A 26,038-nucleotide genomic window follows, 5' to 3' on the forward strand; every position below is an offset into this window, starting at 1 on the left:
GACGGCAAAAGTACTGATTTACCGTTGTCCTCAGCTGGTCAGGATCTAGCCAAATTAGAACCTTAACGTCTCCGTCGCTGAAAAACACACATACATGAACTCGGTATTATCATTTTGCATCTTTGCGCCAAAAGTCAGGAAACGAACGAACGAACGAACAAACGAACGAACGAACGAACGAACGAACGAACGAACGAACGAACGAACGAACGAACGAACGAACGAACGAACGAACGAACGAACGAACGAACGAACGAACGAACGAACGAACGAACGAACGAACGAACGAAACGAACGAACGAACGAACGAACGAACGAACGAACGAACGAACGAACGAACGAACGAACGAACGAACGAGGTAACATTGGCGTCCAAGATATCTAACCGTCCCACCATCGCATTGGACAAAGCAGAAGACTATGGCGCGCCAAAGCGGAAATAAATACTATCTTTCATTTCGCGACACTATCTTTCATTTCGCGGCACTATCTTTCATTTCGCGGCACTATCTTTCATTTCGCGAGACTATCTTTCATTTCGCGGCACTATCTTTCATTTCGCGAAACTATCTTTCAGTTCGCAACACTATTTTCCCAAAAAAACATTATCTTAATTGAAACAATACTATCTTTTTTACAAGATACTATTTTAATTATGGAAGCCGGTAAAGTGCCATCGAGAAAAAAATATTTAATTTTAGAAAAAAAAATATTTAATTTTAGTAAGAAAGATTAAATTTAGAAAAAATATCACATAATAAGTTCACTTCAGAAAAAAAATGTTTTAAGAAAAAAAATTTTTTTGGGAGAGAAAAAAGAGAAAACCTTTTCTGCCTGATTCCGTGCATGCTTACACCAAAAGTCCACCGTCTGAAAAAAATCTGAAAAAAGAAAAACTTTTTGGCCTGATTCCTCCCGGGCGGCACACTTACTTACAACTTTCGTTTTCATACTTCCTGGATTTGTCTTTGAATTTGACTTTTGTTCCGACCAGATTATTTTTTTGCACATCACATAGATGTCAATCCACAAACAATTCAAGTTGACATAACCGAATTTTGAAGAAATAAAATTATTTTGGGCAAGTTTGGGCCAAAAAGGGCGAAAAAAATGCGGTTTTTCAGGATTTGCTCAATATTTAATACTTTTAACTTATCGGGGAAAAAATGTCGAAGTTTTATTTCGTCAGGGAAAAAATCGTTACCTAGAGGTATTTTCGTCACTTTCTCCCGACCAAAATTTCAAATTCGTCACTTTTCCCAGACCGAATTTACTAAATTCACTTTCACATGACTAAACTGTCCAAATGAGATGGTTTTCTTCACTTAGCTCGAAAATAGATCTTGTAATTCAACGTTTATAAAACACTAATTTCGGTTAATAAAGGTGTAAAAAATTTGGATTTGAAGTTTGGTTGGGGGAAAAATTGAGTAAAAGTTTTTGGTCGGGAATAAAAAAATCGGGTAAAAAAAGTTTTGGTCAGGTGATGAAATGTCGGGAATAAATTTTGTTGGGGAAAAATTTCGTCACCCCTTCAAAATTTTCGTCACTTTCCGCTGACATTTTTTCCCATAATAACAATAACATTTTTTGCATAAAAGTAGAGTATCATAAATAGGTAGGTAACGGTTGCGTTAGATTTCGGTAACAAACAAAAATTAATTTACATAACAAACCGCGAAAAGCGCTAAAATTAAAACCCGCGAGAGAAGTAGTTCCAATAAGGTATGTTTTAAGGTTTTAATTTTTTTTTTCTAAAGTAAAATTAAATGTTTTTCTCTAAATTGATAATTTTTCTAAGTTTAATTTACTAAAATTAAATATTTTTTTCCCAATTTAAATTTATTCTTCTAAAATTAAATATTTTGTTTCTAAATTTAAATTTATTTTCTAAAATCAAATATTTTTCTCTGAATTCAAATTTATTTTTCTAAAATTAAATATTCTTTTATTCTAAAATTAATTATTTTTTTCTGAAATTAAATATTTTTTTGTCGATGGCACTTCTCGGCTTCCATAAAAAAGATAGTATCCCGTAAAAAAGATAGTATTGTTTCAATTAAGATAATGTTTTTTTTTGAAAATTAGTATCGTTTTAAAAAAGATAGTGTCGTTTTAATAAAGATAGTGTCGCGAAATAAAAGATAGTGTTGCGAAATAAAAGATAGTGTCGCGAAATAAAAGATAGTGCCGCGAAGTGAAAGATAGTGTCGTGAAATGAAAGGTAATGTCGCGAAATGAGAGATAGTATTTATTACCGCTTTGGCGCGCCATAGAAGAGGGCTACAATGGCGTCCAATCAAGTTGATCTTAAAGTGTATGGAGGAAAAAGAACGGATAATGCAAAATCTGCTTAAGCTGAAACGATTCAACGAAATTGGTGGCTTTAGCATTACAGACGACTTCACCATCAACGAAAGAAAAATTATTAAAGATATGTGCCAAAAGGCGAAAAAAAAAAATGAATCAAAAAAATGATGATTTCGTTTGGCATGTAAGAGGAAGCCCTAGAACAAACCTTCGCTTAGTTTGAAAACCTAGGACAAAGACCAAAACGACGTCTTCTCTGTCCATATCGTCTGATGACTGGACGACAGATGAAGAATTAGACAATATTTTATAAATCTAAAATTATTTCGTAGAGGTCGATAGACCTGTGAAATATAATTCTATGAATAAGAATGGTACGAAAACATATCATGGAACATCTTTTCAGCGAAGAACTTCTATAAAACAAGCAATACGGTTTTCATCAACAAAAGGTCAACAGTCACACAGCTTATCTCCTCTATAGATATGTGTTGCGAATCGACTGCAAAAAGTGAAGTAGTCGACTGCACATACTTCGACTTTGCTAAAACATTTGACACGGTACCCCATCGAAGACTTATGATGAAACTAGAACGCTACGGGATTAACGAGTCAATTCTGAACTGGATCAAATCTTTTCTATCGAACCGCAAACAATTACTGAGTGTTAATGGGGCAAAATCATCTCTAGATCCAGTGATAAGTCGCATTCCTCAAGGCAGCGTGCTCGGTCCTCTGCTCTTTGTTATTTATATTAATGACCTACCAGAACATGTTCCATCAAGCATTTTCTTGTTTGCAGACGACACAAAGATTAAAAAGGAAAACATCAGTGGATGATCTTTGGAAACTTTCAAAGAAGCTATACTCGACCTCAGAAATAGTTTTGTACCACTGAAAGAAGTAGGTAACAGCTTTTGGAAGAATAAAGGCAAAATCCCTATCAAAAAGGACCTGCGAGATGAAATCAAGAGAAAGAAATTGCTGAATAGAAGGTGGTTAAGATCTTCACCTCTCTACCGAGATCGTCATCGCGCCAACTATGTACTGTCAAGGAATAGAGTAAATCGAATGCTGGTGAAAGCACATCGGGCATATGAGAAGAGTATCTGCGACAAATCCAAAGAGAAACCCAAGATCTTTTGGTCTCACGTAAGAAGTAAACTCAAATCAACAAGTGGAGTATCGCCACTTCTTCAGAGCCCTGACGATAAATCGTCTCTTAAACATGACGACCACGAGAAGGCAAACATCTTGCAAAAGCAGTTTTGTAGTGTCTTTACTGATGAGCCAGAGGGTGAACTACCAGATTTCCCTGCACCGAACAGAAAAGAAGATTAGCGATCTACTCGTCACCGAGGAGATGATGAAGAAACAGATAAAACTGATTGACACCAACAAATCCTTTGGTCCTGATGAAATTCATCCCAAAATGTTGGTAGAATTGGTCAACCACGTAGCCGAGCCTTTGGCGATCATAATGAATAAAACCTTGTCGTGTGGAATCATACCAAAAGAATGGAAGATGGCTTACGTTTCACCAATTTACAAGAACAAGGGTGCTCAAAATCTAGCAATAAACTATAGACCAGTCAGCCTGACATAAGTTGTTTGTAAATTGATGGAATCATTTAGTAGGAGGCATATCATGAATCGTCTACAAGATCAAAAACTATTGTCAAATAAACAATACGGCTTCATCAGTCACCGATCAACAGTTACTCAACTCCTGAACTACTTAGATAAGTGCTGCGAAAGCATTCCTAATGGTAAAGTAGTTGACACGAAATTTTTCGATTTTGCTAAAGGCTTCGATACTGTTCCCTACCGTCGCTTGCTGAAGAAACTTGAAGGATATGGAATATCAGGTAACTGTCTACGATGGATAGAGTCTTTCTTGGCAGAAAGAAAACAACTCGTAAAGGTCGATCAAGCTCGATCAAGTATAAACTCCGTTGTAGGTGGTATTCCTCAAGGAAATGTCCTTGGACCACTTCTCTTTGTTATCTATATCAATGACCTCCCGGACAACGTCATCTCATCTATTATCCTATTTGCCGATGATACGAAGATAGTCAAAGAGATCAACTCATTCGAGGATTCTTTGACAATCCAACAGGACATAAATGAACTGGAAAATTGGTCGAGAAAATGGCTTTTAAAATTCCATCCAGATAAATGCCATGTACTAACTCTCGGGAAATTCGCGAACATCATCCATGCACACCCATACTCGTTAGATGGAAACCAACTTGAACACGTTTCCCTTGAAAAGGATCTAGGTGTGCTGATCAACTCCGATATTACCTTTGAAGAGCACATATCGAAACAGGTCAAGAAAGCAAACTCAATTCTCGGTGTGATCAGAAGAGGCTTCGAGGAATTATGTCCCAGGACACTTTACACACTGTATACCACCTTTGTCCGACCTCATCTGGAATATGCTCAATCTGTATGGTCACCTAGATTGCGTAAGCACGTCAACCTACTTGAAGGGGTTCAAAGGCGTGCAACAAGAATGGTACGTCGTCTACGAAATTTAACATACGAGCAGCGCCTGAGAAAACTGGACTTACCATCTCTTGAATTTAGGAGACAATTTGGCGACATGGTTCAAATATACAAACACCTTCACTTCTATGACAAAAAATACCATCGTCAAAAAGTTTTCTCGCCGAACGAACGAGGTAACATTGGCGTCCAAGATATCAAACCGTCCCACCATCGCATTGGACAAAACAGAAGAGGGTTACCATGGCTTCCAATCAAGTTGATATTGAAAAGTATGGAGGAAAAAGAACGGATAATGCCAAATCTGCTTAAGCTGTAACGATTCAACGAAATTGGTGACTTTAGCATTACAGACGACTTCACCATCAACGAAAGAAAAATTATTAAAGATATGTGCCGAAAGGCGAAAAAAAATGAATTTAAAAAATGATGATTTCGACTGGCATGTAAGAGGAAGCCCTAGAACAAACCTTCGCTTAGTTTGAAAATCTAGGACAAAGACCAAAACAACGTCTTCTATGTCCATATCTTCTGACAACTGGACGACAGATGAAGAATTAGACAATATTTTATAAATCTAAAATTATTTCGTAGAGGTCGATAGACCTGTGAAATATAATTCTATGAATAAGAATGATACGAAAACACATCATGGAACACCTTTTCAGCGAAGAACTTCTATAAAACAAGCAATACGGTTTCATCAACAAAAGGTCAACAGTACACAGCTTATCTCCTCTATAGATATGTGTTGCGAATCGACTGCAAAAAGTGAAGTAGTCGACTGCACATACTTCGACTTTGCTAAAGCATTTGACACGGTACCCCATCGAAGACTTATGATGAAACTAGAACGCTACGGGATTAACGAATCAATTCTGAACTGGATCAAATCTTTTCAATCAAACCTCAAGCAATTACTGAGTGTTAATGGGGCAAAATCATCTCTAGATCCAGTGATAAGTGGCATTCCTCAAAAGAGCCTGCTCGGTCCTCTGCTCTCTGTTATTTATATTAATGGCCTACCAGAACATGTTCCATCAAGCATTTTCTTGTTTGCAGACGACACAAAGATTAAAAAGGATATAAATTCCATTCTTGACTGCTTAATCGTACAACATGACATTGAAGCACTTGAAAGATGGTTCCATGAGTGGCTGTTGAAATTCCACCCCGACAAATGCCACGTTTTAACGATAGGTAAATTTGAGAACATAAAGCATGCACATCAATATCAACTAAATGGAGAGCAACTTGGTGTTTTGACTCAGAGCATTCATTTGAAGAAAACATCGCTAAACAATCAAAGCTATGTTGGGATTGATCAAAAGAGGATTTGAAGACCCTTGTCCTCACGTATTCCAGACACTGTATACCAACCAATTTGAGAAAATTTTGGTATCCTACTATTATTGACCATTCTGCTTTGCCTTGTTCAACGAAAAAAAACCTAATTAGACCTTTTTCTATCCAATTATATCAAAATATTAACCCATTAACTAGAACAGTGTCTCACCACAGATATCTGTAAAGCCCGAAGGGCTAGATAGGCAACTTTAAGCTTTCTCCAGCAAAAAAAAGTGAAGCAAAAATTTGATTTTTCAAATTTTGTGCCGATGGATATTATCTAGGATTTTAATTGTTTTCGGAGCGCGAGATCAAAAAAGGTAGGCGGCAAACGCTATTTCGCATCTCTCATACAAGTGAAATTGCTAGTTGTCACGTGATTTCTTTGGTAGAAAATCCTACCAAAACTTGCTTCATTTTCGATAAAGGCCGCGGATCTAGCCCTTCGGGCTTTACAGATCTGTGTGTCTCACTGGCAGGCCCCATTAAAAAAAATGATAAAAAAACAATTTCGGCCGTCATGCATCAAGCCCTGGTTCCTTCCCTCCACCTAATTAAGCTGATATTTCTAGTCTTGTCAGCTGTGTCTGTTCCATTCCAAACGAATCGTGAATTATAAGGAAAATCGAATCTTTCAGTCTCAAAACCTATTCAAAACAGGGAACAGTATTTAAAGAATGAGATACATAACTAAACCACCACATTGACAGAGCGCTGCTTAATAGATAGTCAGAAACATGTTGAATGAAAATGTTCGAACGGAAAAGAAAAGATAACATCATAGCATATATAGAGATACGTAAGCTTGAAAAAGATGATGAAACTTGTTTTACACTGGCTTTCCGAAGTTTATCAGAGGTAAGGAGCCATGCTGAGTTTTGGGCACAAATAAAAACATTGGCCCAAAAATTTTTTTTTCGAAAATCGGGCTCCGTCACTTTATACTTTATGGGTACTGTCATTTTACATCACAATGCAAAAAATCAGAAATAAATAATGGGCCAATCCCGAGAAAAGCTGGTAACAGACGAACGGACAACGGACGAACAAAGGTAAAATAAAAGGATCTCCGAGGTAGGTCCAAAAACTTTCTTTGCTGTAAAAGTCCGTTCCAAAAATCTTCTTTCAGTCCGTAAAAAAGTCTTGACGGTACGCCATGGCTTTAACTCTTTCCCATTTCGAGCTAGTATCTTGTGGAATAAACTTTCGGATGACCTTAAGAATTCCAAAGATATTTCCACGTTTAAATCTAGTTTGCTTAAGCTTAAACTTTTAGATCTCTGTACTTGTAATATTTGCAAAATTTACTGAACTCTATTTTTTCAATTTTTGTTGTTGTTGGTGTAAATTAGATATTTATCTATGGTAAACTAACTTGAAATAAATGAAATAAATAAACAAGTGATACTTTTATGGACCTACCTGGTTATGCATTTAACACATATATAATTGATATCTACGTGAGCGTGACCATCAAACAATCATTCAGAACACAAATAGTGATGATCTATTAAAATTAGTCGTTTGTTTCTTATAAAAACCGTTTAGAAACCAAAATTTCATGCTCTTGAAATATTCTTTCATATTCAAGACTTTGTGAGCAAAAAAAACATCTCTCTCATCAAAAATTGAGTAATTTGGCTAAGAACATTGATGTGTGATTATTTATAGTGATTCTTATAGATAAAGATGCGTTTTTTGAGCTAAAATATTTGTTTTTTACAAAAATCTGCTTGAGCCATCTTTTACCTACTTTCATGCAAAAAATCAGAAAAAAACAATGATCCAATTTCCGTTTTTTAGCCGTTTTTTGGCCCAAATTACCCAAAAACATTTTTTTTCGAAAATCGGGCTCCGTCACATTCGAGGGTTTATAGTTATGCATCTTTGTGCAAAAAATCATGAAAAATGAAAGAGCCAATCTCGAGAAAAGCTAATAATGTGCTTATAAAAAAATATCGAATTTGGCCAGTTTTTCTATAAAAACACGCCAAGCAATCAAATTTCATGTCTAAACACACATTATTCTTCAAAAGTAAGCCCTCATGAGCAAAAAAAAACATCTATCTCATAAAAAATTGAGTAATTTGACTAAGAACATTGATGTATGCTTATTAATAGTGATTCTTATAGATAAACATACGTTTTTTTAACCAACAAAATTTTTTGCAAAAATCTGTTGAGCCATCTTTTACCTTTGATGGTACCCTACTTTCATGCAAAAAATCAGAAAAAATTAATGATCCAATTTTTCAGTCCAAAAAACCCGTTTTTTAGCCGTTTTTTGGCCCAAATTTGCCCAAATTTTTTTTTTCGAAAATTGGACTCCGTCACATTTTGGCCATCACCATTTTGCACCTTTGTGTCAAAAATCAAAAGATTATAGGAATCTTTTGATAGTGATTCTCAATCCTGAGAAAAGTTGGTAACAGACGAACAGACGGACGAACGAACGAACGAACACAGGTTAATTTATAGGACCTCCACCCCACCGGGTTAGGTCCAATAAATAAGTACTAGTTATCGCATGACTTCGAGTGCAATACGAGAAATATTTTACGAGTTCCGAGATTTTTCCGTAATATTTTTCCGAGCCTTTAGGCGAGGAAAAATATCGGTAAAATCTCGGAACGAGTAAAATATCGAGTATTGCACGAGAAGTCATGTGATAACTAATTTATTGTCGACTCAAAAAAATTGTCCTGATATAAATTTCTTTTTGTTTTTGTTTTAAAACTTACTTCCGTCTTGCTTCTTTCTTCTGTGTAGTTTCGAATGTTTTTATTCGAAAATCTAATTCGAACGTTAGATTCGAACAATAAAACATTCGATATGTCACCGCCGAAAATATTCACACAAAAACAAAACAGAGAATCATTTTCGATCCAGAAGTTTTGTTTTGAAGAGTTGCAGATTTTTCAGAGATGTATTTGAAAGTTTCTAGATTGATAATTCAAAATGCAGATGGTGTACAGTATTGTTTCGATAGAAAAGAAACCCTTCATCATTGGGGGATCATTGGATTGATCAGATTGATAACATTCAGTCTTTTTCTATGTTTTTGTTTCGGTACATGGAAAAGAATCCCAAAAGAATAGCAGAGGAAAGGAGTTCCATGATGGAAATGTATGCTTGTAATAATGGTTAAAGAACAACATTTTTTCAAGAGCAAAACAATTTGGATACTTTCTTGATTATCGTCAAGCTTTAAATGTTTCGAATTTTAGAAGGAAGATGTAATGATTGTTGAGTTGAAAATTCAAGGACGTACCTTTCTTGTCGAGAACGAGAATTAGGAGAGAACTTTTATAAAAATCACTCGTCATTTGGTTTAATACAAGACATTTCACTTCCCTTGCTATGTTATGAGAAATCTTATTGGCAAACATTCAAGAATCTCAAGTTTTTTTGTACAGTATAAGCGAATTTTACCAAAAAGCTGAAAATATTGGGGTGGTCTCAAGTAGTTTTATAATTTCTTAATTCATCAGATTTGATTTTAGTGTCTTTTATGGAAAAACTCCAAAGTAAAAGTTAATCTGAAAATATTTTTGTTATGTTTTTCCCTTTGACTCCGAAGTTCTTTTCGACTGTTTTGTTTTGATTTTTCTCCCGCCACTTACCCAGTCCTCCAAAAGTCAACGCGGTCATATTTGCAGACTAGAGAAATATGAAATATCGCAAATATCTCGATGCTCTCGACCAATCAAAACGCTCATATTTTTTTGGGTCGGCAATAATAATAAATAAAGTTTTGGAAGCCACCAAAATCTGGACAAATTTGAAATGAATCGTTACGTAAATTTTCAAAACATCATCCTCTGACGTAATCGTGAAAATATTTGACGTCAATTGTTTTCTTTCAATTCAGAAAGTTATTTTCAAATATTTCTTCTGTCGAATCAAGTCGCAGAAAGTCTTGCAAAAATGTGTATTTTGAGTAAAATGAAAGTCTTTGGTGAAAATTCGAATGCTTCGAGTAAATCTTTGTTCAATATTGCTTCTGAGACAAAGGTCGATATCACTCGTGCAAAAGTTTTCACCGCGAAACGCAAATCTGTTGTCGATTTGCATTCAAAAATTGAATCCCGAGATGAATTTCATCAGATCGGAAAATCCAAAAATCCTCGTGCAATGGCATTTGCATTGGAGGATTCAAACATAAAGAAGTTGAACACTGGGCGTTCTCAAATCAATTTGAAATTGTATCACCGTGTTCTGAAAGTTTCATACAAGAACGCCGTTTTCAAATCAAAACCTTTTACTGAGGCTCGTGTTGTTATCAAAGCAAAACGCCGAGACGTGAATGATCTCATTCAACAAAGTTCATTTCCTCGTGTCGAAATAGGTGAATCAACAGTCTACAAATCTACAGATGACCTCCACGGGATTAAGGCGGGGTCAAAATTCTTGCAACGTTACAAATCATTTTCAGAAGCTCGTTTTGGGCTCATAGAATAAGATTCAGTCGAGGCAGATGTTTTTTCATTTTGAAATTTTGCGTAATTCGCAAAAATCCTCAATTTTGCGCTATTTTGATGACGTCATAAAAATTGAAATTCAAATAACTTTTGATAGAATCATTAAAATAATTTCAAACTTTCACCAAAGATGCATTTCAATGCAAATTTTCAAAAAATGTTCAAAAATTTTCAAAATCTTGATGACGTCAGCATTTTTTAAGGATTTTAGTTTTTTGCCTTAAAAGTGATGGCGTCATCAAATTTTATAAATTTTTTTATTTAATTCTGAAAACATTAATAATATGCATCTTTGGTTAAAATTTGAAATTATTTTGATAATTTTATCAAAAGTTATTGGGATTTCAATTTTTATGACGTCATCAAAATAGCGCAAAATTGAGGATTTTTGCGAATTACGCAAAATTTCAAAATGATAAAACATCTGCCTAGACTGAATCCTATTCTACTTAGTCATACGCTTTGTTTGAGCCCAAAATGAGCTTCTGAAAATGATTTGTAACGTTGCAAGCATTTTGACCCCGCCTTAATCCCGTGGAGACAAAGTCTTCAAAGATTTAGCAGACCAGCTCACCAATAAAATGACAATCTCATCAGATGTCCGCTCAGGAGAAACCAAAGTCAACAAGCTATTCACGCCAACCGACTATGTCACTAAAACACTTAGCGATGCTAAATCAAACGTCGCAAAAGGACGAAAGAGAAAATCTGCGTCCAATGTCGAGTATGACGAAAGTGACGATAAAGACTTTGAGCAACTCTTCAAGCGTCTACGCATCTAAACATCCAACAAACTTCAATTTTTTTGCAAATAATAACATCTTTAAACGCAAAATACGTTGTTTTTCTTCTTTGTCTTGAATTGAATTTTCGCTACTTTTAGGGAACTAAAGATGCAGGCAATAGGGTCAACTGTAGGATGTGTTCAAAACGCAGGTGTTCAAAACGCAGGTGTTCAAATTAAATAAAAAACAAGCAACATGCTGAATGGACCTACCTGTCGATCAAAATCAGAAAAAAGTAGGTGTTCTACATTTTATTATTGGTATTGAGCAAACACAATAAGTTTTAGAACAATGCAAAAACGTCTGATTTATTTTCTTTTATCATTGTGTAACTTAGTCTGAATCGCAGACCTCTACAAAACCACATGTAGTATAGGTCTGCTTAATGATCTACCAACCGCTTTCCGGTTCGCAAAGGAAATCTTGGCGAGTAATTTGATTGACATTATTGTGCGCGCAAAAACGATCGTTTCGAATGTTTTCAATGGAATGTTTACATTTGAAATTCGAATCCCAGACCAGAAAAACAAAAAAAAAAGAAAGATAAAAAACAATCTGATGCGCGCATTATGTACAGTCTGTAGATTTATTTTTGACTTTTGCTTTTATAAGATATCTGGTCTGTAAATTTATCAAAACTTTTCCATCAGCTCTTCGGTCGAAGCTCAAAAAATACAAATATGGACACAAAAGTGAAAGAAAACAACCAGAAACACTCCAATCTCTTCAAAGAATTGAAGCTAAGTACCTGAAAAGATACAAAGGCCACACAGTATTAAAAAGTGAAATGCCAAAGCTGAAGAAAAGTTCTTTATTTGTTTTAACATTTAAAGGCCCTTGTCGAAGGAACAACAACACTCCCTTTTGTAGAATCATAAAGAACTAATGTCAGAAATATTCAATATGACCCCCAAAATGTACTGTATATACATCTAGAATACCTTGAAATAATCTGCAACATATCTGTAGAACTGACAAAACAATTATCTGGAGCCAAAGTGATTAACGAATCCAGTGTGGTAAAAAATTATGCACTCATGCAAGTCCAAATTAAAGCATCAAAATGTAGTTTCATGAAGCAAAACTTTGTTGGTGCACACAGAAGATACATCAGGGCACTTAAATTCAATAAATCTAATTTCTCATCTTTTACAATATCTCCACATTAAACAAGAAAGGAGGAAGAAAAACAAGCAAACTTCCTTCCGCCTACTTTTTTTTCAAAATCCAAATATATTTTCCAATCTATGATTTGGTGCCTCACAGAAAATTTAAACATTACGTAATGTTATATTTGTAGACACTCGCCAGCTAAAAATGTCTTTAGCCGTATATCGGCTAAAGGCGGCAAATCTCTGGACAAAGGAAATATAGCTTATTAAGCATCCTCTATAAGGAGCACGAATCCGTTAGTGGATGCCAGCAGCCTATGTGTAACTTGGTCGTCTTTTTTTGAAAATTTTACATGACGAAAAAAAATTTCCTGAGAAAAATTACTTCAGCCATATTTTAGGGTGCCTTGCACTCTATCTTTCTACCAAAAATCAGGAAAAACTAATGAAGCAATTTTGCACAAAGTCCAAAAAACCTTTTTTTTAGGTAGTTTTTGGCCCAAATTTGCCCCCCAAAATTTTTTTTCGAAAATCGGGCTCCGTCACTTTTTAGGCATTGCTATTTTGTATCATTGTGCAAAAAATTAAAAAAAACTAATGAGCCAATCCCGAGAAAAGCTGCTAACAGGAAAATGGTAAAAGGGAATTTCCCCCAAAAAACGAAAATCCGTATTTTACGACGAAAAAAAAATTTCCGAAAAAAATTACTTCAGCCACATTTTAGGGTACCTTGCACTCTATCTTTCTGCCAAAAATCAAGAAAAAATAATGAAGTAATTTTGCACAAAGTCCAAAAAACCTTATTTTTAGGTAGTTTTTGGCCCAGATGTGCCCCCCAAAATTTTTTTTTCAAAAATCGGGCTCCGTCACTTTTCAGGCATTGCTATTTTGTATCATTGTGCAAAAATTTAAAAAAAACTAATGAGCCAATCCCGAGAAAAGCTTGTAACAGACGAACGGACAACGGTCAAATTAAAGGACCTCACGGTAGGTCCAATAACGTAAATGATTTTTTTTTTACAAATTAGGTATAGTAGAACAGTAAAACACAGGTGTATAATATACGACTTTTTGACGTTTGTCTTTTACTAAGTTCAATAAAAACTGTAACGTGCTAAAGCACTGGGCTCAACTTCAGTGTACGTGTGAAAGTGGAAGGCCCAATTGTAAACACTTTTTTAAAACAGGGTGATGGGCTCTCATGATAATAGAAGGCCGTTGCAAACCCAGGGTGATAAGCGCTCGAGATTAAGGAAGGTCAAATTGTAAACCCAGGGTAATGGTTACTCGGGATAAGAGAAAGCTCAATTGTAAACCCAGGGTGATAGGCGTTCGGATAAGAGAAGGCCCAGTTGTAAACCCAGAGTGATGGGCACTCAGAATTAGGGAAAGCTTGCTTGTAAGCCCAGAGTGATGGATACTCGGGATAAGGTAGCTAAATTGCAAACGCGGGGTGAAAAAAGCCTTCTTTGATGGGCACTCAGGAAAGGGAAGGTTCAATTATAAAACCCAGAGCGATGAGTACTCAGAAGGATCAGAGAAAGCTCAGTCGTAGGTAAATTTAGAATAAAGAATTTTTTTCCGTGTGTAGAGCAACCTTTTATTTTGGCACCTAGATAAATTGACGTCAAATATTTTTCAATGATTGAAAATTTCTATTTTTGTATTTTTAGCATTTAAAAAAATATTTGACGTCAATTATTTTGACTTTTATGACGTTAAATAAGCGAAAAATCCCGGTAAAATGGGGATAACTCGCGAAAAAAGCGAAAATACCTCTAAGTTTTAATATAAGGATAGTGTGCCAAATTTCAGCTCCTTAAACCAATTATTCCGCTCTCTACGCTGCCCCAAAGTTTGTGGACAAACAAACTCACAAACTCACAAACTCACAAACATTCTGAGATTCTAGCTCAACTGAAGTTGAGAAACAGATTGAAAGCTCAAATAGACTAGGTACCTGGAGCCAGTTATCAATATGAATGGTTTTCAATCCATCGACAAGTGCTTTGTACACGTCATCATAATGTCCGAAATCGAACCATAACGTCATCAATCTATCGGACAAAAACAAAGAAGTAGTCGAAGTTACAATGAGATTGATTTAAAAATTAACTCCTTAATTCTAAAATGCAAATGATACTTCCAAAAATTCGTGGTACAAAAACTTCGATTGAATCATGAAAGCAAAGTAGGAAACTATTAACTCATTAACATTACGCTAAATAAAGTTTACAATTTCTGTCAAGTTTTGAATTGCCAACGAGTAGTATAAGTCCTAGAAGATTCTTGTGCACCATTGCAATGTCTTCTGACCTTACATCACGGACCCAACAACTGATTTGCGGTAAGTAACGTAAAATCAGTCATTACGTCACTTTCAACCTATCAGCTGTTGGGTCCATCCGACGTATTAATTCTACCTCAATTTAATCTGCAGCGGGGACAAAAAACTTTTGATAGAATTCGAATTAGATAGTGCGGCTGTTTAATGATAACCTCCAGGGGGAATATTATAAAAAAGAAAAAAAAAAAATATCTTTTTTGTCTCCGCTGCAGATTATATTGAGACAAACTTTAATGAAACAATATTTTATCTAGGAGCAAACGACCCCAGAGATGCCATGACCGATATAAGCCAAAATCTTTCGTGTTTTCTTTGTCTTGATGATTTAAAAATATAGTTTACAAGAAAAAACAAAATTTAAATTATAGTAATTCAAATTTGGTTTTTTTCTTGTACACTGTATGAAGCTCTGGTCCTGATCATCGAGCACTCTTTGATAGAATCATCTATCACTTATTGATATTGATTTAAAAATAGCCAAAATGTCGGATTGAAATGCATACGAAATTGAGAGTAAATCAAGCGTTCAAAATGGAAGTTTCATGTTAGATGGAAAATTGATTTCAGTCAACTAAGCGAGAATCTCTCAGCTACTTCAATGTTTACTTTGCCACATTTTAAACCTCGATGGGATGGAAGAAGTTTGAGCAGTGGTTACTACAATCAGTTCCAAAATAATTGGCACAAAAGAGAAATTCCCCACAAAATTTTATAACCACAAATTAGGTTGGAAAGGTAGAATTTTAACTCTGAGTTTTAATGCTAGACTTAAGATCTGAGGATCCAAAAGTTCAAAAGTTCAAAAATTGTCTGGTAGGGCTTGAAATCATAGAAACTAATAAAATTACCTGAGGTTTTCTTGGTGATTCAGGAGGACTGGAAACGACTGGTGTGGGAGGTGCAATGGGCGTGTCACTATTCTTGTAATACAAAACGCTCTCATAATTCATCGAAGCCCACGAATGCCATGCCTTAAATAAATAATGGATATAATCAAATATATTTGAATCAGTATTGGAATTTCCGTTATTACATTTTACTTTTACGGATATGACTATAACGAGGTATTAAAGCCTAAGATTCATAACATAATCAAATTTATCCTGACTGAAGCCAGAGGGGTGTAAAGAGATAGAAAAACAGCTTGTTGAAAACAATAGCAATACGGCTCGTCATACACCAGGGCCTTTGTCCTTAAGGGAGTTTGTTTCGGCTAGTGGGTTTCTTTTGTTGCTGATCAAAAAAATCTGTATAATTAGCACGATGTGACGAGATTATTTTGTTTTGAGTCTAATTAATATGTAAACTTTAGGGGCTTATATTTTTGGAACACCTCGCTCAGACAAAAAGATACCTATATTTTCTTGCTAAGAATATTCTAGCGATTCTAATAATACAACAGCATCACGACGGCATAATTAGATAAAAAGTTAAAGTGCCGGAAAATAAGAAATTAAATCTGTTTTTAATGAATTTTCTTTCGTGATGAGAATTTTTCAGACTACAAGTCAGTGTAAAATTTGTTACTGGATACCGAAAGTTTAAGAGTAATGGATCAAAAACAATGTATACCAATCCACAGGGCTAGATCCGCGGCCTTTATCGAAAAATGAAGCAAGTTTTGTATGAAGCTCTGGTCCTGATCATCGACCACTCTTTGATAGAATCATCTATCACTTATTGATATTGATTTAAAAATAGCCAAAATGTCGGATTGAAATGCATACGAAATTGAGAGTAAATCAAGCGTTCAAAATGGAAGTTTCATGTTAGATGGAAAATTGATTTCAGTCAACTAAGAGAATGTCTCAGCTACTTCAATGTTTACTGTGCCACATTTTAACCTCGATGGGATGGAAGAAGTTTGAGCAGTGGTTACTACAATCAGTTCCAAAATAATTGGCACAAAAGGGAAATTCCCCACGAAATTTTATAACCACAAATTAGGTTGGAAAAGTAGAATTTTAACTCTGAGTTTTAATGCTAGACTTAAGATCTGAGGATCCAAAAGTTCAAAAGTTCAAAAATTGTCTGGTAGGGCTTGAAATCCTAGAAACCAATGATTACCTGAGGTTTTCTTGGTGATTCAGGAGGACTGGAAACGACTGGCGTAGGAGGTGCAATGAGCGTGTCGCTATTCTTGTAATACAAAACACTCTCATAATTCATCAAAGCCCACGAATGCCATGCCTTAAATAAATAATGGATATAATCAAATATATTTGAATCAGTATTGGAATTTCCGTTATTACATTTTACTTTTACGGATATGACTATAACGAGGTATTAAAGCCTAAGATTCATAACATAATCAAATTTATCCTGACTGAAGCCAGAGGGGTGTAAAGAGATAGAAAAACAGCTTGTTGAAAACAATAGCAATACGGCTCGTCATACACCAGGGCCTTTGTCCTTAAGGGAGTTTGTTTCGGCAAGTGGGTTTCTTTTGTTGCTGATCAAAAAAATCTGTATAATCATGGAGGTAATAAGAAATTTCGTATAATTAGCACGATGTGACGAGATTATTTTGTTTTAAGTCTAATTAATACGTAAACTTTAGGAGCTTATATTTTGGGAACACCTCGCTCAGACAAAAATATACCTATATTTTCTTGCTAAGAATATTCTAGCGATTCTAATAATATAACGGCATCACGACGGCATAATTAAATAAAAAGTTAAAGTGCCGGAAAATAAGAAATTAAATCTGTTTTTAATTAATTTTCTTTCGTGATAAGAATTTTTCAGACTACAAGTCAGTGTAAAATTTGTTACTGGATACCGAAAGTTTAAGAGTAATGGATCAAAAACATTGTATACCAATCCACTTGCAAAGAATTGAGGTCGTTTGCCGTACGAATGGCCACCCTTCAAATCATTTCAACATTCTGCCGGCGACGACATGCGACTGAAAGTTATTTTTGTAGGAAATCTTTCACGCTCAAAACGATCGGTCAGGTTCGGTCTCGTGTTTTCGAGAAATTTCCTTGAACCACCTCATTTTTGCCATTTCACTGAATGCATTTTCTGAACCAGGTTCAAAATTAAAGATTTTCCTAGCACAGAAGCAGCTAGATAAGTAATCCCGCAAAAAAATCATAACAAAGATTTTTTACAGCGCGGGAAAGCTAGCTACACCGTACACTCATAACCTAAAGATATTTTAGCGCAGAAAAAGCTAAGTTTGTGGCGCGCACCACGGAAACATCGCATACAACCCCTGGTAAAATAATATCGAGATGAACGAGAAGAAAAATCAGTCCCGATCAGAAAACTAGATTTCACTTGATTCCCTTTCTTTGTATTTTTATTTACCAAAAGGGTTGGGGTGGTTCAGCTGAACTGAGCCCCCTCAGATCTGAGTGAACTTAATTAAACTCCTCCGGTAATCGATTACCATAGCAACAGTTTGAAAAAAGTGCAAGTGATGCAATTTATGAAAAGGGCTAAATTAAAACCGAATTTTAAAACATTCTCAATAAAGTTTTCGATTACTCCTCATGAAGTTTCAATTGAAAAATAGACAGTAACTCCAACTTTTAACTTTTTTTCTCGATAGTGCCTCGCAAGACCTGTGAGATCTCCATTCTGAGCGTAGACCACGCAAATGGTCCAGTCACACTGGCCAATATTAATACTTCAACCGAAAACACGTCAACAACTTGGGTGCAGGTACAATCCACGGACCTCTTTAATCGGCGAAGTCGTAATTTGGGGCCATTCGAACAGAAGAAGCGCAGTAGACTCCCATGGGCGGTTTAATCATTAAAATGTGCTGCCACAACCGGGTCAATGAAAAACTGGAGATGTGTTTGTGCCAGTCGACGGATCGTTTTGCGCTAGAGGTATGACCAAAAATTTCAAGACATTTTTTATGAATGAGCCCTGTATTCCTCAAGGAAAATGAATGATCCCTGTATTCCTCAAGGAAAATGAATGAACCCTGTATTCCTCAAGGAAAATGAATGAACCCTGTATTCCTCAAGGAAAATGAATGAACCCTGTATTCCTCAAGGAAAATGAGTGAGCCCTGTATTCCTCAAGGAAATGAGTGAGCCATGTATTCCTCAAGGAAAATGAATGAGCCCTGTATTCCTCAAGGAAAATGAGTGAGCCCTGTATTCCTCAAGGAAAATGAGTGAGCCCTGTATTCCTCAAGGAAAATGAGTGAGCCCTGTATTCCTCAAGGAAAATGAGTGAGCCCTGTATTCCTCAAGGAAAATGAGTGAGCCATGTATTCCTCAAGGGAAATGAGTGAGCCATGTATTCCTCAAGGAAAATGAATGAGCCCTGTATTCCTCAAGGAAAATGAGTGAGCCCTGTATTCCTCAAGGAAAATGAGTGAGCCATGTATTCCTCAAGGAAAGTTAATGAACCCTGTATTCCTCAAGGAAAATTAATGGACCCTGTATTCCTCAAGGAAAATGAATGATCCCTGTATTCCTCAAGGAAAATGAATGAACCCTGTATTCCTCAAGGAAAATGAATGAACCCTGTATTCCTCAAGAAAAATGAATGAACCCTGTATTCCTCAAGGAAATGAGTGAGCCATGTATTCCTCAAGGAAAATGAATGAGCCCTGTATTCCTCAAGGAAAATTAATGGACCCTGTATTCCTCAAGGAAAATGAATGATCCCTGTATTCCTCAAGGAAAATGAATGAACCCTGTATTCCTCAAGGAAAATGAATGAACCCTGTATTCCTCAAGGAAAATGAGTGAGCCCTGTATTCCTCAAGGAAAATGAGTGAGCCCTGTATTCCTCAAGGAAAATGAGTGAGCCCTGTATTCCTCAAGGAAAATGAGTGAGCCCTGTATTCCTCAAGGAAAATGAGTGAGCCATGTATTCCTCAAGGGAAATGAGTGAGCCATGTATTCCTCAAGGAAAATGAATGAGCCCTGTATTCCTCAAGGAAAATGAGTGAGCCCTGTATTCCTCAAGGAAAATGAGTGAGCCATGTATTCCTCAAGGAAAGTTAATGAACCCTGTATTCCTCAAGGAAAATTAATGGACCCTGTATTCCTCAAGGAAAATGAACGAACGCTGTATTCCTCAAGGAAAATGAATGAGCCCTGTAGTCCTCAAGGAAAACGGATTGACCCTGTATTCATCAAGGAAAACGGACGAGCCCTGTATTCCTCTAGAAAAATGAATGGACCCTGTGTTCCTCAAGGAAAATGAATGAACCCTGTATTCCTCAAGGAAAATGAATGAACCCTGTATTCCTCAAGGAAAATGAGTGAGCCCTGTATTCCTCAAGGAAAATGAGTGAGCCATGTATTCCTCAAGGAAAATGAGTGAGCCATGTATTCCTCAAGGAAAATGAATGAGCCCTGTATTCCTCAAGGAAAATGAGTGAGCCCTGTATTCCTCAAGGAAAATGAGTGAGCCCTGTATTCCTCAAGGAAAATGAGTGAGCCCTGTATTCCTCAAGGAAAATGAATGAGCCCTGTATTCCTCAAGGAAAATGAGTGAGCCCTGTATTCCTCAAGGAAAGTTAATGAACCCTGCATTCCTCAAGGAAAGTTAATGAACCCTGTATTCCTCAAGGAAAATTAATGGACCCTGTATTCCTCAAGGAAAATTAATGGACCCTGTATTCCTCAAGGAAAATGAATGAACCCTGTAGTCCTCAAGGAAAACGGATTGACCCTGTATTCATCAAGGAAAACGGACGAGCCCTGTATTCCTCAAGAAAAATGAATGGACCCTGTGTTCCTCAAGGAAAATGAATGGACCCTGTTTTCCTCAAGGAAAATGAATGGACCCTGTATTCCTTTAGGTAAAATTAGGTTAGGGGAATTACAGCAGCCAGGGACTTGATTGAATTGATGGAAAGGTGTCCAGTTGTAAAACTTCATATCAATTGGCCAAAGGATAAACTAAAGTGAAACAGGGCCAAAATTGGAGGTTCTTGAATCACTCGTTGATCAAAAATGGCCAAAAAACGGTCTAATCTCAAAAAGTGGACTTTTGTCAAAATTTAGCATTTTTTGACATTTTGGCTTAAAATTTCGCTGGAAAGACTCACTTTTGATGTCCTTTGCTTTGGATCTTTTTCCAAAAGGCGACCGAGGAGATAAAGACATTCTAAAGTGAAAATGAAACAAAATGTATTTTTGTATTGACTCTCAATTCTTGATATTCATAACGCAATCTTTTACACGGAAAAACTCGAAATTCCAAAAGGTTTTGTTTAGAATCCCAAAGGTGTTGACAAACGCTTTATTTTCTTGTTGACTAGGTATCACCTAAGAACGCCGTGGTCCACACTTAGAGGCGTTTCAATCGGCGTATACTTGTATACGTATAATTGTGGTTGACGTTTTTATTGTGTGGCCTTACAGAGTCAAGCTGAGCCTCGAAAGAAAGAAAAATAATTGTTTGTGTTTACCTTGGGACAACGAAATTTCTGATGGCAGTCTCGGGAAAACTTTTTTTCTCGATTAATTTGCTCACTATTCTCCATTCAAATGCTGGATATGGTCGCTTTACCAGTCAGCACCTCGAACAGGATGATGCCGCTAAAAAAAAGTATAAATTTTAATAAGATAATAATCAATAAAATAATGAAATTGAACTGATTGATATACCAGATTATATTGCTGTATTGTGCAACAAATTACCTGCAAGTTCATCCGAAAAGAACGAAATTGTATCTACCCTCAAATCTTTAAAGAATGGTAAATCCTCAAACGCTCTTCCTGTATAATTCTTCAAGTATGCAGCCAAACGCCCTATTATCAGAGCTCGAATTAATACTTCTTTAAAAATGGACGACGAAATCTATATACCATCATAATGGGGTCATTCAAAGCTTATTGCCTTATGGAAAGGAGCAGCTAAAAAGGAAGTGCAAAAGACCCATCATCGTACAGAGGTTTACAAGTAGGATCAAGTCTTTGTAAAGTTATGGCGATAATAACTTGAATAGACTTAAAGACTGGTATGACGAACAACTGCTCGACCAGCAGCAAGGATTTAGACGTGGTAGAGGAACCGCAGACGGCATATACGTGACAAAAAGACTTCGACAAATCTCGGACAAAACACAAAAGCCATTATATCTCCTATTCGTCTATTTGAGCTCCGCGTTCGACCACGTTGTGCGAAATTGGCTTTTCGAATCTATCTACCAGAGATTTCCTGAGCAAGTCGAGTCTACCCTAATAAATCTACTCGAATCATTGTATCATAAAACAACAACATCATTAGCACAAACTCCAGATGATGTTTTCAAGCTTCTACTGCTAACTCTCAATGAAACATTTCTTCGTTTTCACCTCCAAATAAACGCCAAGAAAACCAAAACGATGTTAATAAATTTCAAGTCTCAAAACCAAGATGAGTATCCTCAATCTATCGTCACTCTTAATGATCAAGTCATCGAAAATGTTGAAGTGTTCAGATATCTTGGAGACGACATACACTTCAATCAACCTTCAACAGGAGATGCAGAGATTGACTCCTAAATACAATGGTGCACAGTCGGTTGACATATTCCTGTCAAACGTGGAATATTACTCAACAACAACAACAGCGAATCCGATCCACCTACATTAATATGCTTCGTAAGATGGTGAGAGGCGGCTTTGAAAGAAGAATCGATGAAAACAATGAACAAAATTTCCGCTTTTTCATGTCAAGTGAAGATGTTTTACCCGTCTGTAAGACTGAAGACATCCTTCAATACGTCAAACGACAGCAGCAAAACTATCTTGGCCATATTGCAAGACAACAGAACACCAGCATCGTCAAAAGACTGCTTTTGAACGACAACGCTGACAAGAAAAGTGGCCGACCAACCAAAACACTCGAAATTCACGTGCTCGATGGTCGTTCAGGGCAGCAGACGAGTTCTGCAAAGAGGTCTTGAAGAAAAAGAAAAAGAAGGATATGGTTGGCCTTCACCCTAACCACTAAATGTTGGCACCTGCGAGCACGAGCTAAAGAAGAAGTAAGAAGTAAGTAATAAAATTACTATTTATAGAAACCAGTAAATTTTGGTTCAAACTCTTCTTATTCTCTGAGAAAGGCATTTTTTTAATTGTTCTTAGGTTTTTGTTAAAATCAAGCTTCATGTTCTAATAAAATGGCACAAAAAATACCTAGAATTGTCAAATTTGAAATAAACTTACAAGACTCAAATTGTCTGACTTAGTGCCATCATAACGGATGCTGTCTCCAAGATGACCTCGAATCATTTCAGGTGCCATGTAAGACGTTGTCCCACAGTAGGTACTCAAAAGGCCATCAGAGCTATCTTTAAAGAATTCGGAGACTCCAAAGTCTAAAAGTAAAGGGAATAGATATTTTGCTCAATTAATGACTTTAAAATTGTTGGGCACGCATCAAATAAATTTCATTTGAGAAAAGAATTATAATCCGGGAGCTGGGGAAGGTCAACTATGACAGTCGTAGAGGCAAGTGCAAACATATATCATCATATAGCACTATATCTGAAGTTTCCGAATTTACTTGTCTGCTATCCAAAATTTTCTTGCAGGTGTCTATTTTACGGACCAGAACGCAAAAAATCCGAATTTTTTTTGACGTCAACCGTCATTACTAAATCTCTTATTTCGTAAAAACGGTACCATGCTTAATAATGAAACTTAGGACGCTTGTTACTCTCATTAGGCTAAATTTTCGTGCAAGTTTTGTATCTATACTTCAAGTAATGCCGCTGATATGTGCAGAAATACGTCAAATTTTCATCGAATTTTCGTCCTCTACCGACTTTCGTATTCAATAAAAAGGGTTTCAAAGAATAAATTGTGACGTAAACTTAAATCAAAGCATACCTTATAATACCCACGAATACCCGATTAAGAAAAAATCTGGAAGCCGCATTAATTGCCCTTAAGAGACCACGTCTAAATGACCAACTCGACTCTGCTCGTTTAATTCTTTTTAGAAATGGTGTAACATAGATTTTAATAGAAAAGAGACATTCACATATCCCGTGAGAATGCCTCTTTTCATTTTTAATAGCTTTCTTTTATCACTTTTTAATGATTTTAGACGAATAAATTTGTAACTTTTTTGATTTTCAATTTTACTATTCTATAGCACTGATGATGGAAAGACCGAAAAGCTTTTGCTAATTTTAAATGTTGTTGTTTTTTATTTTTTATCAATATGGCAAACATTGATCATAAACCTTATAATGTTTTGAAACTATGCTGAAAATTTGGTTTGAAAAGCTCTTTGGTAGCTTGAGATATTTGATTTTAAACAGAAGTAGGTCACTCAGAAAATCGATGTCTGCATGCTAAAACTGACGTCAAAAAGCAAGCAAAAACACAGACCCGACGTCAAAAAATAAAGCAAAAAAATAACGTCAAAAATACGGTTTGTTTTTGTCTGATTATACGAACTTTCTGTAGTCCCGATGCTCCTTGGTTTACTTTGGGAATAAATATCAGTATAATGTGCTTACAACTGCCGGGAATGATAAGTTCAGATTTGGTTAGTATAAAGCTAATAAGCGTTCGTTGTGCGTTCATATTTGTTTTGGTCACTGCTTCTCTCTTTTAATACAACCATTTCTCATTTGAGCTATGAACTCGCGACTTTAAAGGAAGAGCATTCGACTACGGTTTGTAAGGTTGTGGTTTCAACCCGCAGCCGGATCATATCAAAGACAAAAATGGTATTTGACGCCTCTGATACTAGACAACTAAAGCGTAAGTAAAGAACTCAAGGGAAAGTAGCGGCGCCTTCCCCTACCTTTGAGTAGATAAGGATAAGAAGGCCTTCGAGTCGCCCTCGACTACAGTCGCAAAACCTACTCACTTATCATCCTCTTCTTTCTTTCATATCCTTGATCGACTCGCTACTTCATCCCTTTGATCAACTTTTTTCTCATTTACCTTATATATCATCCTTTCTCGTTCACATTATCAACTCGCTTCTTCTTTCTTTTGGATCCTTAATCGACTCGCTCGACTATGTTGAATAATTATTCTCCTTGCGAACGAGGCCTGCAATGCTTTTTATATAAATCTCGAGAAGAGTGTATTCAAAATTATTTTTCTCGTTCGAGTTCAAATTAGCGAGGATAACTGTAACTTATTTCCGAGCATTCCGAGAGTTCCGTAAGAGAGGATCTGCTTAGATTCATCAGAGGAAACCGAGCAAACGTAAATACTACGTAAAACAGAATGAAAACAAATAGAAGGGGATTTAATGTTTTATTTTCGGCGATTGTTTTACTTTCAGCCAATAACAGCACTTAAAAGCTCGTTTAACATTCATTCAAGATTCGCTCCATAGACCGTATACTGGCAGAATGGATAATCTGTTATGCAGATCATTTTGTATGCCTCTTTACCGTTTGGGTATCAGGCGCTGTCTTTCTTGAATTATGGAAAATAATGGTAAAAACATATTTTTTGGCCTTACCTAGAGGTCCTATAAATTAGCCTTTTCCCGCCCGTCTGTTACTTTGCTTTGCTGCTTTTTTCGGGATCGCTTCATTAGTTTTCTTCTGATTTTTGGTACAAAGATGTAAATTGGTAATACCCAATTCCCGGAGAATTATTCCATAACGGTTTTGTTGATTGATTGTTGATTACTTTAATCGTAGAGATTTTAGCGAGACTAATTTTAGCGTTTTAGCGAGTTTTCCCTGTTTTCGCTAAAATAAATACGACGCCGAATCGACAGATCGCTAAAATTTATCCGCGCGAAATTTCTGGTCATATTGCCTTGATACATTTTTATCAAAAGGAAGGGTTTCAGTGCAAAGAAATGCTAGAAAACGAATTCAGTCAATAATGTAATACGAGTATTCGCTAAAAAGTTTATCCACGCGAAATTCTTTGAAATCGTGATTCGCTAAAATAAATCCAAAAAAAAATCAAGGTTTTTCTGACTCGCTAATATACGCTAAAATCAGTTTCGCTAAAATTTCTACGATTAAAGTATCTATTTATTTTACACTCTTAATTTGATCGTATTTTTCTGTCTTTTAGTCAAAATCTGACTAACTGCGCGTCATGGTAGAACTACCATGGCTTACCTCCAGCTACCAGATAAAGCTATCAGCTTCACTCTCTCGCTGAGAGCGATGAAGTTATGTATGTAGTATGTTATACAAGTCACTCTGTATATCATCTTTGACATCATCATCCTCATTAT

General features: G+C 36.1%; 1 protein-coding gene across 1 annotated transcript; it reads right to left on the reverse strand.

Annotated features, from left to right (window-relative positions):
- Positions 1-14,472: 14,472 nt before the first annotated feature.
- Positions 14,473-23,143, reverse strand: LOC136816398 (uncharacterized). Its single transcript, XM_067072728.1, has 5 exons — positions 23,032-23,143; positions 21,288-21,417; positions 16,961-17,083; positions 15,742-15,864; positions 14,473-14,603 (listed from the first exon to the last, which is right to left on the reverse strand). Exons 2-5 carry the CDS (start codon positions 21,360-21,362, stop codon positions 14,568-14,570), a joined length of 357 nt encoding a protein of 118 aa, XP_066928829.1. The 5' UTR covers positions 21,363-21,417; positions 23,032-23,143; the 3' UTR covers positions 14,473-14,567.
- Between the last annotated feature and the right edge of the window lie 2,895 nt (positions 23,144-26,038).

The sequence above is a fragment of the Clytia hemisphaerica genome, unplaced genomic scaffold (genome assembly GCF_902728285.1).
Source record: "Clytia hemisphaerica strain Z4C2 unplaced genomic scaffold, Clytia hemisphaerica genome assembly, whole genome shotgun sequence".
Taxonomy (NCBI): domain Eukaryota; kingdom Metazoa; phylum Cnidaria; class Hydrozoa; order Leptothecata; family Clytiidae; genus Clytia; species Clytia hemisphaerica.

Bases quoted from the DNA above. Each gene is read 5' to 3' on its own strand.
- LOC136816398 (XM_067072728.1), bottom strand. From the start codon at position 21,362: ATGGAGAATAGTGAGCAAATTAATCGAGAAAAAAAGTTTTCCCGAGAC. The intron at 15,865-16,960 runs GTAATCATTGGT...TATTTATTTAAG, and splicing joins AATCACCAAGAAAACCTCAG to GCATGGCATTCGTGGGCTTC. The intron at 14,604-15,741 runs GTAATTTTATTA...TTTGTCCGATAG, and splicing joins AATCACCAAGAAAACCTCAG to ATTGATGACGTTATGGTTCG.